Source organism: Scomber scombrus, chromosome 4 (genome assembly GCF_963691925.1).
Source record: "Scomber scombrus chromosome 4, fScoSco1.1, whole genome shotgun sequence".
Classification (NCBI taxonomy): domain Eukaryota; kingdom Metazoa; phylum Chordata; class Actinopteri; order Scombriformes; family Scombridae; genus Scomber; species Scomber scombrus.
Genome location: NC_084973.1, coordinates 8082013 through 8097956, shown reverse-complemented (window position 1 = coordinate 8097956; position 15944 = coordinate 8082013). Strand labels below are relative to the sequence as shown.

At 42.4% G+C, this 15944-nt stretch overlaps 2 protein-coding genes across 3 annotated transcripts in view; one reads left to right on the top strand and one right to left on the bottom strand.

Moving 5' to 3' along the window:
* The window catches only part of rnf10 (ring finger protein 10), a 131488-nt gene that overhangs the window by 108189 nt on the left and 7355 nt on the right, over positions 1-15944 (top strand). The window lies entirely within an intron of this gene.
* LOC133979679 (poly [ADP-ribose] polymerase tankyrase-1) lies at positions 16-13955 on the bottom strand. Of its 2 annotated transcripts, XM_062418250.1 has the most exons (28): positions 13474-13955; positions 12674-12898; positions 12247-12342; positions 11384-11420; positions 10896-10971; positions 9514-9534; positions 7854-7948; positions 7702-7768; positions 7281-7467; positions 6974-7095; positions 6646-6737; positions 6160-6238; positions 5864-6035; positions 5577-5656; positions 5297-5442; positions 4992-5157; positions 4655-4874; positions 4439-4548; positions 4111-4299; positions 3740-3986; positions 3499-3581; positions 3062-3182; positions 2870-2967; positions 2497-2571; positions 2191-2296; positions 1707-1893; positions 1418-1574; positions 16-1306 (listed from the first exon to the last, which is right to left on the bottom strand). In XM_062418250.1, exons 1-28 carry the CDS (start codon positions 13940-13942, stop codon positions 1220-1222), a joined length of 3810 nt encoding a protein of 1269 aa, XP_062274234.1. In that variant the 5' UTR covers positions 13943-13955; the 3' UTR covers positions 16-1219. The 2 variants fall into 2 exon arrangements, with proteins under 2 accessions (XP_062274234.1, XP_062274235.1); XM_062418251.1 differs by lacking the exon at positions 9514-9534.

Below are 15944 nucleotides of genomic sequence, written 5' to 3'. Positions count from 1 at the left end.
GACTAGAAGCTGTTAATGGGACATTTATTTAAAAAAAAAAAAAAAAACTTGGGAGAATCAAGAAGACATGAAAGGAAAAAATTCAGATGTCATTTACATTTGAACTCAAAAGATACTGTTAAACAGCGACAGTTATACACAACCATTTACACAACCTGTACAAATATTTTTTTCCCGCAAAATTTGCAATTTAAATTCAAAATAACTTAAATAGGTTTCTATGACAAAGTGCAAATCCTTATGCGTGGGATGTCTGTGAGTAAGACCATGGCGACGACAGGGTGCTTTAAATGAGTTCACTGGCTATCTGGTGTTAACTTGTAAAGCATCACATGCACATTTCCAACACGGAGCATTAACTGACTCGACTGTGTTGAAGCAGTCTGATATAATGCCTTTAAAATGTACAGCATCCGCACCTGTAGGATACCCTTGTGTTATTTATGATGCTTTATGTTGCTTTTAAGCTCATACAAATCAATATTGTAATGTCCATAAAACTGTCTCAACATCTGTGATTTGACAGAATGTCCTTCTCAACTGAGCGTGTCCAGTCCTGGATAAAAGCGCTAAAAAAAAGAAAGAAAACAGTGTAGTGTTCTCGGGGTGAAAGTCTGCATTACAGCAAAGCAACAATGCACTTTTACCGGTTTGGTAGTGTTATACATTAGCATTAAAATCACAGTTACCAGAGGCCATTCTATACAGGATGAACTCAGATACGGTGGGGCAGTAGTAGTCCACAGGCTTCAGGCTTTGATAGTGAGACAGTGTGTGTGTGTGTGTGTGTGTATAGAAGTGAGGTGATTCTCCACAGTCACATGGTATTATAATGCTGATAACTTCATTGTCTCTACACGCCTCCTCCTGATCTGTGAGGAGGGAGAGGTGAAGGGGTAGGGGGATACTGAAATAACTAACCCACGCGCGCTATTGGGCTTTACATGCTTCTGTGTTAACATGCAGCCGATGCAAAAAAAACAAAAAAACAAACAAACAGTGGAAACGGACGTGTCATCACCACGAGTAGGAGAGTATTATACAGCATATCTGCTCACGAAGTACTGGTCACCATGGATTCTACTGGATAGGAGTCTGGAAATGTGTTTTTCGTAAATAAAAAGGTTTTTAGGCATTTGCAATACAAAGGAGAAGATAACGAGCATCGAGTCCGTGTGTGTTTGTGTGTGTGTTTGTGTGTGTGTTAGAGTTGAAGTAACTATGACTTCTGCTCAGCTCCTGCAGCAGACTGGGCCGCAGTCTCCGGTTTAAGGATCTGGTAGGTGATGAGGTACTCTGGGAAGGCCTGAGGGAAACACATGATGAGAAATTAGCCACCGTGACACAACAATAGTTTCAACAGCAGTAACAGTATTTGGGAGGTAGAGATTTTTCAGACACTTTTTAAAATATTTACCTGCTCTCCTCTGTAGATGACATACTCAGCATAGGCCAGACCGTTAACACTGGGCCGCCCAATCACTGAGTGGTGTCCTGGGGGGGCGTGAGCCATCTTCATGGCACTAAACTGCAGGAAAGACTTTCCCAGAGTCACTCGGCAGAACAGCATCTGCCTGAGAGTGTGAAAGAGAAGAGAAAGGTCAGCCAAATAATGCATAAAAATCCTCCGACATTTCAATTTCCTACCAAAATATTGTGGCATTGTGAAATTCAAAATTCAGTAAACTCTTCAAAGTCAAGATCACCTGTGGCACAGGTAACAGGACCGATCTTTGTGCGTTGGGCAGCCCGTGCCGCCACCGATGCCGTACACATACTGATTGCTTTTGGAGGAATTCTCAGCAAAGTAGATCCCAGCTCCAAACATCCCTCCTATGTAAGCGTGGCGCTCATCAAAGCCTTTGTGGATAATGGCGTTGATGAACGGGGAACCTGAAAGAAGATGTGAGAACAGAGATTTCACTACATGATTCATGACATAATAAATCTACTAGACTGTATCTAAAGCCACTCACTTGCCTAACTTTGTGGCATTGTAGATTAATATCATCAATAATTTGCTCAGATGCTTTTATTCAATATGCAGTGCAGATTTTTAGATAGATTGTGGATATGGTCTGTGACAGTCTCTCACGTTTGCACATGCTAAGATAATTAAACCTTTTAAAGACCGTACTATAAATGGACATGACGCTAAAAAAAACAGATGACGTGACAGTGCGTCATTACCGTGGAACAGCATGCGCTCGTTGTGGTGGTTGTGGTTCTCGTCCGCGATCTCTTTCTGTCTGTGAGTATAACGTTCCCTCAGCTTCTTGTTTACCACTTTCTGGATCTGTGGACCACAACACGTACACACATTTAAAAACAAGACGTCTGATGCCACGTCTGCTCCACATCTGGAATTATATGTCAACTGCTGTTTAGCAGTTTTCATCGGAGCTTCTGTCTACACAGCAGAGTTGTTTACAGTGAGTCATCAGTTGCCTGATATCAAACACAGAGAAGATGTTCAGAGAGACTCCTGGTTCAGACCTTGATGATGTTGTATCTGCTGAACACGCCGCCTGCGTTGCCCCCGTCTCTGTGCTCTCTGATGGTGCTCTGCATCTGAGGGACACAACACAAACAACTGTTATAATACTGCAGCGACCAGCCTGGCAAATAAAGCGTTGTATAAGATAACCTTTCATTTAATATACTATGCTGGGATATGATTATTTGAAGTACCTGTAATTACAATTTCTGGCCTTAGTCGTAAGCAACTACTGTACACAATCAGGGTAAACATTTGTGGAAATGTGTGAAATTTGTGGGGTAAATATTGAGTTCGGTTTCAATACAAAACTCCGACCCGTATGAGTTAAATCACACCATCAACAAGTGTAAGACAGTGTAATCGACTCACCTCCTCCTCCACAGACTGATACTCCTTGTCGTCTGGGGCGAGGTCTATCAGGATGGTGCCCTGGTTGGCACAATGGAATGTCAGGTACGGGTTGGCACCTGGAAAAAAGATAAACAGTAGAGTCACATTTAAAAAGCCCCCCTCAGTCAAAAAAATGTCCATGGACATGATAGCCCCAAAATGCCTCCTCACCCTGCTGGCCGCCCAGCAGCCTCTCAATACCCTTTATGAGCTTGTGTCTGTGGCCGTAGGCGTTAATCCCAATCTCCTTCAGCTCCTCGTGGCCCATGTCGGCCAGGACATCCAAGGTGATCTGGGAAAAGGGAATAACAGCTGGTTTATCAATTGGTGACAAACAGTTCAATCAACACAACACAACACCCTTTGAACAGGTATCAGTGAGTTGCATAGGTTTATTCAGTGTTCTAGAAAAGTGTTGTAATATTCCACATTTTCTAAATGTTCTCTCTCTAAACCCTTAAAATGTCACAGTGTGCCAGGCTGTCTCTTTTGGGATGACTGAATGAAGGATGTCAAATATTTATGCAAAAGTAGTGGTCAAACTTATGTGATGTATGAAAATGTCAGCATTAAGGTTGGCGTTTAAGACAACAGTCTCAGTTACTGACCTGTTCCCTCTCAAAAATGTCCCTCAGGTGCTCCAGGCCCAGACTCTTCATGAATTGACTTATGTTCATGTCCAGCATTGCCACTGTAAAACAAACAAAAACAAAAAAACACAGTAGAGTTAAATGAAAATGAATCAACACATAAAACAGGGTTGTTGCAAATTCCCAAATATTTTTCTGTTTCCACCAATTTTAGTGAGTGAACCATCAATGGGTGAAGAGGTAGAACTGAGAAACTTACGTTCTCCTTCCTTGCGATCAGTGCCTGTGGCTCCATCTGCTACTCCGGACGACGCTGAGGCAGCAGCGGCGGCGAGCTCTGTGAGCGGCCCTGCCAGGTTGTCTATGCTGCTGGCGGCCGACAGGCAGGATGGCGTGGAGGCGGGGGAGATGACGGAGGCGCTGACAACTGTGGCCTGGGGCTTGAAGCAGCTGGGCAGAGCGTCTGGTGGCATGGCGTCCATGAGAAGGGCCCTGATGTCGTCAGCCTTAATGGGAGAGCAAAGAATAACTGGTTGAAAGTGAGGCTGATAAAAAGCACCAGAAACTAGAATAATCTTTTCTATCATTCTGTTCCCAGTCTGATGATGTCTGCCTAACAGAATCTGTTACCGTGGCCAGATCCAGGGCAGTCTGGCCCTCTTGGTTCTTCATGGTGGGGTCGGCTCCGTGAGCCAGCAGCAGGGCGCAGAGCTGTGTACGACCCTTCTGCGCTGCTTCATGGAGGGGTGTAAAAGCCCATTTGTCTGTGGCATTCACACATGTATTGTACTTGATCAGCAGGGCTGCAATGTCCACATGCTGTGAGGAAGAGAGGACAAAAAAAAGTAAGTCAGTGTCCAAGTGTGATGTTGTTTTGATGATTTTAATCTAAAGCTGATAAAATCATCTGTGCACATATTTAAATCAATGTGTTTGTGATTTTGCTGTTGAGGCTGACCCCATAAGAAGCAGCATTATGGAGAGGGATGAGGCCTCCTTTGTCCTGGGCGTTGACATCAGCCCCGTGCTCCAGCAGATACTCTGCCACTTCGAGGTTGTTGTAACCAGCTGAGGAGAAGATACGGGAATCAGAGGAAGAAAATGTGCTTTTTTTGTAACATCAGCACAAAGTACGATAACTCAGAAACACGCTGAAGCAGCGATTATTAATTACCTGCAAGATGGAGCGGTGTGGAGTTGCGGCCCTGGGTGTCTCTGCAGTTGATGTTCTCTGGTGAACAGAGTTTCTGGACCCGGGCCAGACAGCCCTTCTTAGCAGCGTCCAGCAGGGCAGCATCACCCCTCAGCAGGTCCTGGATGTCTGTGTCTCCGTCTTTCACCATGTCCAGCGGCATGTTGCCGTCACGGTTCTTCTTGGAGGGGTCTGCTCCATGCTGGACACAGAAGAGATTGATTATCTTTCTTTTTATCTAACTTTTAAGATTATTGTATGGTCAAAGTCAACATCTAGACAGAAATTGCAGTGACAGGTGACTGTGACGGATTCTCACTTTGAGCAGCAGTTTGCAGATCTCATATTTGCCTTTGGCCGCAGCCTCGTGAAGCGGTGTGAATTTCCACAGGTCGGCCACGTTGACTGAAGCTCCGTGTCTGACCAGCAGCTCAGCTACTTCATAGTGACCGTAAGAGCATGCGTTGTGGAGAGGAACCAGACCGCTGGTGGATGGAAAAACACAAGTGAAAATCTACTCACCAGAATGCTGATGTGTTGTGAACTTACTGGAAAACTTCAAATAGAAACAGCAAAAATATAAAAATGCATGAGATGTGTTAAGATGTTAGCTAAAGATCTCACCCCTTGTCCTTGGCATGGACATCAGCTCCATGGTGCAGCAGGTATTCTACTACAGCCACTCGGTTGTAACCGGCTGCAAAGTGGAGAGGAGTGGAGTGGCGGCCCTCCAAATCCCGACAGTTGACGTTCTGAGGGGTGCACAGTTGCTGACGTACACAGAGACAACATTACAATTAACTGTATGTAGTTTATTGAGCTTCAAAACTTTGCAAACAAGTCAAGAATAAAACTGTGTCTAGCACTAGAACAAAGAAAACTACAGAGGAAACAGTGAACTTACTTGCACTGTGTCCAGATCCCCTGCTTTGGCTGCCTCAAGAAATCTGTAGTCCACGTCAGAGTTACGTGTGGGAACATTTTCTGAAAGTAAAACAGTTCAAATAAGTACACAGAAAAGTAAGAACCCCATTAATGTGAAATACCACGATCAGTGTTTAAATCTGGTAGATTCCTCTGAAGAGACACATTTTTAAAAAAAAGCCAGAATTCCCATTAATTCTTTCCCATTCACTGTAATTCATTTTATTACTACACACAATCTTCAACAGAAATGCAGTGTATGATTACCGTTGAGAATCTGTTGTACGGCTTCGTTTCCCATCTGTGCGGCGGTGAAACCCTGCAGGGACACGATGGAGGGGTCGGCCCCGTAGCTCAGCAGCAGCTTGCACGTCTGGATGTGACCGGCCAGCGCAGCCCTGTGAAGAGCCGTCTGTCCAAGTGTGTCCACAGCGTTTACCTGAGTTAGAGGATGTGATGGGATTATAAATTGCTGTTATCCCAGCTTACATTTCCTGATACTGACTATTTTAGAAGCTGGTAGTCTTGAGTGAAAAATGTTAAAGCAGGTTAATGAAACAGACCTTTGCTCCGTGTTTCTGCAGCACCTCCAGGATGTCGTTGTGAGCTCTCTCAGCGGCAACGTGCAGGGGAGTCATAAAGCTGAAAGACACAACAGGCAGGAAGTTGTGTGTTTAAGAGTGTTCATGATCCCAGCTTTCTTTTCTCCTTAACTCTTGGCGTGCTTGAACATGAACTTAGTATAACCTTCTTCTCTCGTATGTGGCATACGTCACTTTTTCTTATGAAGCTCACACAGAGCACAGTGATTGACTGTATTTCATGTTCTTTGTTATTTCGTGTCTTTTCAGGAGATGCATTTTCATTCAGTAACCCTTTTCAAGTGGTTCAAATCTCACCATGGTACTGTTGGTTTTTGGTTGTGGTTGGTGTTTTGTTTGTATGATTGTTTCTCTATAATTTAATTGTTATAAAGCCTGTCTGTAAGTTTCTAAGTCCCTGAAAGTTTTATCAATGTAAGATACTAAAACTAAATGGCATGAACTTACTCTTTGTTCTTCTCATTGATGTTGGCACCTTTACGCAGCAGCAGCTCAGTCACTTGCTTCCTCTTAGGATGGGGCGAAGCCACAGCGCAGTGCTAAAATACACAATGACATTAAATTAATGTGGAGCAGACCGGCCAAACCTGGACTAATGTTTAGAGCTGCTACCTCTGAGCTACAGTATTAGTAAATCACCTTCAATTCAACACATTTTCCTCAATATTTAACACCAGGACATTTTTGCTGTCAATAAGTGAATATTTTAAACCAATGAGAAGTCAGTATTATTTAAGCAATGATTTGAAGCGATTTTGAACCGCTCAGTACTGACCAGAGCTGTCTCGTTGGTCTGAGGGTGTTTGAAGCTGATGATTTCCAAAGCCAGGGTCTTTTTCACTTTGGCCATGTCTGCCTCCCGGGCCGCCTGCAGCAGTGAGTGACCTTTGAACTCATCTACATGGAAAGTAAAAGAGAAAGAGAAAATTACTTTTGTACCAAAGCTTGAGTTTAAAAAAAATGCAGTTTGAGTGACAGCCAGGTTATTGATTTGAGTGGACTGTTGCATTTTGTAGATTAAAAATAAAAGGTTGATGTGAACATTTTTCAATCTGAAACAGTTTATCTGTTGTGTGACTCACAGGTGAGCCTCTCTTTCAGTTCTGGAGTTGGGGCCATGTCCACGGCACTCTTGCTGTGGCAGTTGAGCAGGGTGGGGTCGGCGCCGTGGCTCAGCAACAATGAGCAAACCTCCACGCGGTTCTTGGACGCGGCCTCGTGGAGAGGAGTGAACTGCCACAAGTCCATGGCGTTCACGCAGGCTCCGTGCTGCAGCGGTGGTGAGAGTGGTGAGAGAAGAGCACGTGTGCAGGGGAGGGAACTGACATTTGTTTCAAAGTATATGCATTTTTACCAGCAATGTTAAATAACAGGACTGCTAAATTACAGTTTACTGTCTAAATCCACATTTGCTTTGTGTGCAAGTTTGTGTTCGTTGTAATCAATGACACTGAAAAGGCCAAACTCATCAAATAAAGAACTGAAACTCATCATGGGTCTTACTTTGAGTAGAAGCTCTGTGACCTCAAAGTGACCGTAGGAGCACGCGTTGTGAAGGGGAACGAGGCCGCTGTGGGGACGAGACAGTCGGGTAAGTGTCATAAAATATGACCAAATGAGAGATTAAAATTCCTCAAACGTCTGTGATGTCTCACCCCTTGTCCTTGGCGTGAACGTCGGCTCCGTGCTGGAGGAGGAGCTGAACTATGCGCACTCGGTTGTAGCCAGCGGCCAGGTGGAGGGGCGTCGACTGAAAGAGAGGACAGCTTGTTAATGCGCACACACACACGCTCACACACAAACACAAACAAGGCTGGTTTATTGTGTGCTGCCTTCGATGGCCACAGGAGCAAGCGGCTGATTAGGGCCAGAAGCAAAAGTGCTATGGCAGGCTATGCTCAGTGAGTTGCAGATGAATATGATGAAGCAAGGTCAATGGGAGTTGTGGCCATATCCAGTTCATTTGCTGTATGTAAGGTGTCTGACCTGAGTGAGTGACGACAAGCAGCGTTAACCTCGTTACTCTTCCTTTTGGTGAGGAGGTCAGCAGAATAAAAAATATTCTTTTTAAGTCTTACAAAGTTAAAAAATATATAAGTATTATGTAGTGAGCCGGCAAAAAAGAACCCACTCTTGAGTATTAAATTCAAAATGGCTGGGTAGAAATTACAGTTGGGTCCCGATAGCTGCTTCTGTTTTATTATCCAGCACTGTCAATAAAATGTCCTGATTTGTTAAATCTAAATGTATAAATGTTTAATTATGCAATCAAATAATAAGTGGAGTAGATTCAAAGCTGGATTTGATAAAAATGCTATCGACTCCCAACTGTAACAGGCTGCAAATAAACTAAATAAGCAGGCTAATAGTTTAAAAAAAGCATCTTTGCAAGCTATTAGAAGATCAAATTAAATGGATTTGTTCTAGCAGAGAAAAAAAATATTAGTTTAAGCAAAGCTGCAAATCAAACTTCAGTTACTCTCCGTTTTAAAAAGTATAGCTGAGGTTAAGCTTGCAATCGAAAAGGAGGAATAACATTCTTTTTAAAATTTCCATGCAGTGATATTAATAAAAAAAACAGCAAGTCAACTGTTAGATCTCAAGCTGAAGTGACAGAATCTGACTGAGAACAGAGTTGAATCACTGTGGCATCGTTCAGTCTGGGATGAAACAAGCAATCAAAAGTCATTACCATGGAGGGCAAGCATAGCACTAGAATGACAGGCGAGATGTTTTTTTTTTTTTCATTCATTACTGCATACCGACTGATTCATCATGGAGATGTGAAGTAGACAAACATTTCAGACACGTATTCGCTTGACAAAATGCAAAGGGAGAGAGGCAGGCCTTCAGGCATGCATGAGCCATCAACAGAAAATAAATGAATGAATTAAATAACAACAATAAAAAATAAATAAAATCAAAATGCTGCTGTAAGAGCGAGTGATTGAAAGTTGGAGAAGTTTTGTGGGTGAGTGTGCAGAGGAGAAGACAGACGCTGAAGAAAGCAGGCAGTGGATATTTTTGAGCTCCTCTCCAAAATCCAAAAAAAGATGAAGTTGTCACCATGACACCAACCCAACGCATTCACCCAATCACATGCCACACACACTGACACACACACACACACACACACACACAGGAGCATCAGGGTAGGATACATGAGTGACCCGTACACCCAGCTCCATGATGTGCAATTAACAAGTGACAGCCAGCTTATTGGTCAAATAAAAACAATGGATTACAAAGGAATAAAACAAAAAAAGAGATCACAACAGTGCATCAATCAAGTGGCCGTTATCAAGGTCAACTTACCAGCATTTTTTGGGATGTTGACTGATCGACAAATGTTGCCAGAGTCACACGGAAAACAAAACGAAACAAAAATTACAAAATGACAGTATTCTTTTCACAGCATATTCTATCCTCCCCTCTTAAGTCACTCAAACACAGGCCCTGGTCATGAATCACTGTTCGATTCATCAAACATGGTTGCTTTGAAAGTTCAATGCGACACCAGGACAGAGAGGGGTCAATAGGCTTGAGGGTGAGTGAGAGCCCTCTTCCGTGGCTTGTCTCTGTGGCTTTGTGAAAACAGCAGCGACTTTTGTTAATGGTGCCCCGCTGGTTAAAAAAAAATCCACACTTGGCATACTGACTTTTTAGTTCATGCAGACTTTAAATACATTACAACAGAGGCAGGGGAATTGCTGTTGAAGAAAATGTGGTTAGGAGTGCATTAAACAAGCCAGTGATGATACTGTGTTTAGTTAGTGACAGTGGTGGATATTTATGAGTTGGCGATTATGCTGATGAATGCTCAAAAGTCTCTGTGGGTTATTATGGGATATAAAATGGCATCCTGCCAGATAAGAAGGGAAATGCTTTGATTATTTCCTTTGCTGAAGAAATGTATAATGCATAAATAACTGAAAAAAGCACACACACAAAAACAGTGGGAGTAAATAAACTGGTGACTGAAGCTGCAATTAAATGCAAAAAATAATTCTACACTAAAATTAGCAAGGTTAAACACTGATGTTAAAAAGACAAAGATAAAATCCATCTTTGTACCATCATCATTCTGGTGCACTGTCCCACAAAGAGGATACATTAAAAAAGTAAAAAAACACAATAAATGCCAATACAGTCTGCTAGATAACCTCCATAAAACACAAGGTTCAGACTAGGCCGAGCTAAACTGTGCAGAGTCTTGCTTTCTGCTCTGAAGGGATGCTTGCGTCTTTAAATAGATACCAATTTCTCATTGGCTTTACTCCAGCCTGAAAAAACACTCACTAAAAAAAACTCTACACTGTAAATAAATGAACCGTTTAGCTACAGGAGTCGACTAGCCACGCCTACACGCAGCAGATGATTAGTGAAGCCCGTAAAATGAAGATTCAGATGTTATGACGGAAGCAAATGGATTTAGAGAAAAGTCTGATCACATGCATAATTAGAAAGTAAAACATCTGCTATAATAAAACTAATCCTGCTCTAGTCAGATATTGAAGTTCATTCTGCTACATACACATTCTGAAGCAGAGGCCATATTGCTATTTCTGTCATGAACTTTTAATAGACTGCATGATAGAAAAAACAACAACCCTGCAACCCTCTACAACATGCAGCATCAAAGTGTTAGACACATCTGTCTTGGTGTTGTATGTTGTGGTTACTGGTGGCTGATTTACCTTCCGGCCATCGCTAGCGTGGCAGTTGACGTTTAATGGTGTCAGCAGTGCCATCAGCTTTTCTTCATTTCCACTCCTGCAATGACATGATTAGAAATACTGGCGTCGTTAAGTATTCCTCATCAAAACCACTGCTACACTGGATATTAATGAATACATTAAATACTATCATGTAGTCATCAGAGGTGCAAGTTACAACTCAATGGTGCATTTATTTCATCTGTTTTTTGTGTGTTCTTAACCTTACACACGTGTATTAAACCCATACTACCAGAATATCCTTCGGTGTGATTGTGAGCTTGCGTGATGCTGTCAACCAAACCGCTTCTCAGTTTACCTAACCACTTCCTGTTATTGCTACAAACCCTGCTAAGCGTTTCTGATCAAGCGGGAGAGACAAATTTAAACCTGATGAGCAGAAATGTGTGCAGTTTATGATTCTGAACATTGAGAAACATGCGCGATAATGACCAAATGTTAACACTTACCTTGCTGCTTCCAGAAGTTCATCCTTCTTGTATTCACCTGGATCAAAAGAAATATTTCAAAGTCAGAGTCAGGCTTGTTAAGCTCTTCTTTTACTTTCAACATGTGGCTTTGATTTGAGCATATAATTAAAAGGAAAGGTTATCGAGGAGGCAAAGTGGATGTGTGCAGTGGTTCGAGGACTAAAGGAAAGCTTGTTTTGGATGTCTTGGTTTAGGCGGAAAGGCTGGGCTTATGATAGAGAAGAAAAAAGAAGAAAGGCTGTTGACAAAGCACCTGTGTCCTGCTGCTACTCAGTTACTTGCCTCAGCTCCACCAAACCCTCCTTCCAAAAATAATAAAAATGATCATAGATGTCGGCTAACCTGGTAGTCATGCGTAGCCTGCAATGTGACCGCAGGTTCGACTCCAATTTGGAGACATTTTGTATGTGACACATTACCACAAATGCTTTAAGACACAGAGCTCAAATGGCAAAATATTTCTATGTTAATGGTGCTCAATTATGTCACCTCTTAAATATAATCATATCACAGCAGATGATAAAGGCATGCACTGATTTACATTTTATTTTGCAGACATACCAGATATGAACTTAAGCTGTGACATCATTTTAATAGGAACATAACTGTTGTGATATTTATCTTTCTGTGACATTTAATGACAAACTTGCATCACTAATTGAGTCTGGTAAAAACCTTGTGATGGTTACCTGCCTGCAGGAAAAAAATGTGTACCGTGTGTTGTGTGCTATGTTAAATATCTACAGAATGAAGCTGAATTTCACACTATACTCATCTGTCATTCTCCATATGAATGCAGATTAAATGTCTGAAAAGTAGATGAGCAGCTGTGGGGGACTGACCAGTGAGAACAGCCTTAGCTGAAGGATCAGCTAGATCCAGAGCAGATTTTCCATCAGTGTTACGGATGTTCGGGTCAGCGCCATGTTGGAGTAATACTGCGGGAGAGAGGTGCAGATGAAAGACAATTTTAATAATGGCTCCCTTAAATTATTCAAGAAATTTTCCCCTGTTGTGCCAGCCAGTCCTGACATTGTTTTTACAACACAAACCTGACAACTGGTGGGGAAATAAACCTTTTGGCGTTTTTCTATAGTTTTAATTCTAATCCTGCCACCACCAAGGGCTCAAAGTCATTCTTGTGGATACATTGTTAAGCCAATTTCAACAATTACATGGATTACTGACAAGTATGACTAGTGCAAGTGCCGATACAGAGCCGTCAAACAGAGCTGCCTGTGCTTGAGCAAATCTGAGGGTGAGTCTTACCAATGCACACGTCTATCTTTCCTTTGATGGCAGCCTCATGCAGCGGGGTGTAGTTCCAGTTGTCTCTGGCATTAGGGTCTGCACCCTGACACAAGAGGAGGCTGACAACTTCTGCATGGCCGAAAGAGCACGCGTTGTGCAGGGGAATGAGTCCTCCATCATCCCTGGCATGCACATTGGCCCCTGTCTGCAAGAGATGCTCCACCACATCTTTTCTGCCAAAACCTGACCAAAAGAAGATTCATATTAACATAATTCAGTGTTCTTCAAATAAAGTTGTGGTTGTAGATGGCGTAAGCAGCATGCATGCATACACATCAGTATAGTCATAACTGTAATTTAGATGAATATTTACATGAACGTGAGTGCATTTAAGGTCATTTTGTTGAGGAAAACTAATGCTAACCAAACATGTCAAACATAAACGTGTGTTGTGTTTCACTTTTTCCTAAAAATGTGCAAGTTTCCCAAAGACTGCTAAACTACGGGTAGTTCAATTATAGGTTACATTTTCTGGATTCGTGTTTTAAGTCGTTCATTTAAGTAAGAGTTGTTATTTGGTCATCATATTGACTTTGAGGAAAGCGTCAAATTAGCTGGTTAGCATCACTCGGCTAACTATAAATTCACACATTTTACTGTTTTCAAAGAGAGAAACGACTAAAAAAAAAAGCTCAGTCGTAGCTGTTAAACACGCAGACATAATATAAGCTATGTGCTAGCAGTTATACTATGTTAGAAAACAGGAGTGCTGCTGTATGTTTTTTTTTTTTTATCACATTAGCTTAGCTGGTCGTTACCCGCAGCGAAATGAAGGGGAGTTGATTTTCGGCCAGCCATGTCCTTCGCGTTTACGTTCACCGAGTCGACCAGTCTCTTTACTCTGGAGACATCTCCGTTACGGCAGGCCTCGAACAACTCTCTGAAGGCCCCACCGACGCCGCTGCTACCGTCGGTGGGACTCGTGGCTCCAGAACCGGGGCTTGAGACGCTGCTGCTGCTGCCGCCGCCGCCAGACGTTGTCGTGGTGGAGCTCGCACTGCTCGCTAGGACCGGGGCTGGCAGGTCCGGGGAGGCCGGAGCCATGTCGATGCCTCCGCTGCATTCCCTCTCAATCTCCGGTGGTCCGACGACGGAGGTCAGCAGAGACATCGGCGGAGAGGCCGGAGGTGCTCCCGAAAAAGAGCTGTTTCTCGGCGGAGACTGTAAGGTACTTTGCTGCTGCTGTTGTTGTTGTTGCTGCTGCGAGGAGCGACGAGACACCGCCATTACCGCAGCAGCTCATAGGCAACAATAAAAGCTGGTCCTCCTTTCCGGTGAAAGTGGTGGCGTTTCCTGTCAGCTGTTTGCTCTCTAGTGGAGGCTGGCTGGCTTTGGTGAAACACTCCACTTTGCTCTCAGTGTATTTATGCACACTAAGAGATACCATGGATCACATTACAAAATCGTCCCATAATATTATCACACATACAATTACCTGCACGTTTTTTTTGTCTTCAGGTCGTTTCATTCAGCCTTTTATCATGCTGTTATATTTCTCCTCCTGTATACGACTATCAGATCCTCAGAAAATCAAGACCCAGAGCAGCTTAACTTTTTATCCTTCACCTTTTAGACAAAAATTGGTCCGACAGATGATGGCAGTATGGCCACTTTTGCAGTACTGTGGCCAAAAGTGTTTCCCTATCATCTTAGATACAACAAACAGGCAATCAAATCACACAATCAGTGTTTTGTGCGACTGAGTGATAGGCAAAAAATGTAAGAACATCATAAGGTAAGGATAGAGATCTTGTAGCAAGTTATACTTTATTAGATATTTATCAGTGATTTAGTTTGGCTATAGTCTGTGCTCTTAGTGAAATGAGCAGTTAATGCCTGCCTGTTTTTTCACCATACATTACCAATGATTAAATGACGGCACCAATAATAAAAATGTATATCAGATGATGTTACATAACAGACTCCTCCAGTCCAGTCAATGGAAAGCTGATGACATCACCGGTGATGTCACCAATGACGTGGCTGCGTGGCTAAAATAAACAAAAGGAAACCGTAAAATAAACACCCCGACTTCCAGTCCCTTAACTACAGGTGGAGTTCAGAGAAAGTTTGACAGCAACTCCTCTCATAAGTAGCAGGCAGTTTAATGGGCCAAGAGTTCAGGAGAAAACTGCTCCTCAAATGAAAAACATTTCAATTCCCATATGATCAAAAATATACATTTTGTATTTTTGCTCTGGGTGTGTTCCTCCTGGTTTGGAATCTCTTACTATTAGGGGAAATGTTATAAAATAGTATAAAATTATATGTTGTGCTTAAACTTTGTGGCAGCCATTTGGGGAAGGCCCTTTCCTGTTTCAGCACAATATATTCTTGCACACAAAAAAAGAGTTTTCCCCAGTTCAGTACAGAAGAATGTGACCGGCCCACACAGAGCTCAGACCTCGACCCCATCAACCCCCCTTGGGATGAACTTTTCTTATTTTAGGAGTTGTCTCAGTTTCTCACAGTAGCTTTGAGGTCTTAAGAGGAAACTTTCTTGTTCTGACCTTTCATAGGAAATACAGCCCCTGGTCTAATAAGGTCATGATGAGATTTGAAAATAAACAATGAAAGGACCCTTTTTTCAGTTCTCACAACTAGAATACACTTTTCACAAATCAACTCTCTTTATAGTCTACTTGTTAATCTAGTCCAAGTTTGATAAGAGTGAATAGTGCTTTTTTTAAACTAGAGCTGATCTGATGTCTGAATGGAGAATTAGTAAAATTTCCATCTGCTCTCATAAGTAGGCTTCACAAATTGAACATTAAGACTTTTCATATGCTTTTTACATATGGCTGCAATGTTTGAATGTCCATATACATATACAAGCAAGAGAAATTGACAATTGGCTAAATGAGTTTACAATGATTCACGTAAAAAAAAATAAAAATGGAAAAGTAGTATAGTCTGGATCTTTCAAGATTCTTGTTGCTGAATGCCTTAAGACCATTTTCAACAGAAACTGGTACTGTAACACCATCTGGTGTTTGAAATCCTCACTTGGCTGCTCATAGTGGCCATATTGACAGTGGGGAAGAGCCAGGTGTAAATAATAAAATGTCAAAGTACTACATATATCCAGTTAAACAATCCATCCACCTGCCTTTTAATCCAGATGTGCAGTCAGTTGCTTTTCCAGAATGACCTGTGCACCTGATCATGTATTACTACTTGCAGTTTCAAGTTCACATGATAACCTCCACTCCCTTCCTGGACCCTGTTT

Excerpts from the sequence above, each read along its gene's own strand:
- LOC133979679 (XM_062418250.1), bottom strand. The coding sequence starts at position 13,942 with ATGGCGGTGTCTCGTCGCTCCTCGCAGCAGCAACAACAACAACAGCAG. Across the intron at positions 9,535-10,895 it reads ACGCTAGCGATGGCCGGAAG|TCAACATCCCAAAAAATGCT; the intron begins GTAAATCAGCCA and ends TTTGTCGATCAG. Across the intron at positions 6,738-6,973 it reads AGACCAACGAGACAGCTCTG|CACTGCGCTGTGGCTTCGCC; the intron begins GTCAGTACTGAG and ends TGTGTATTTTAG.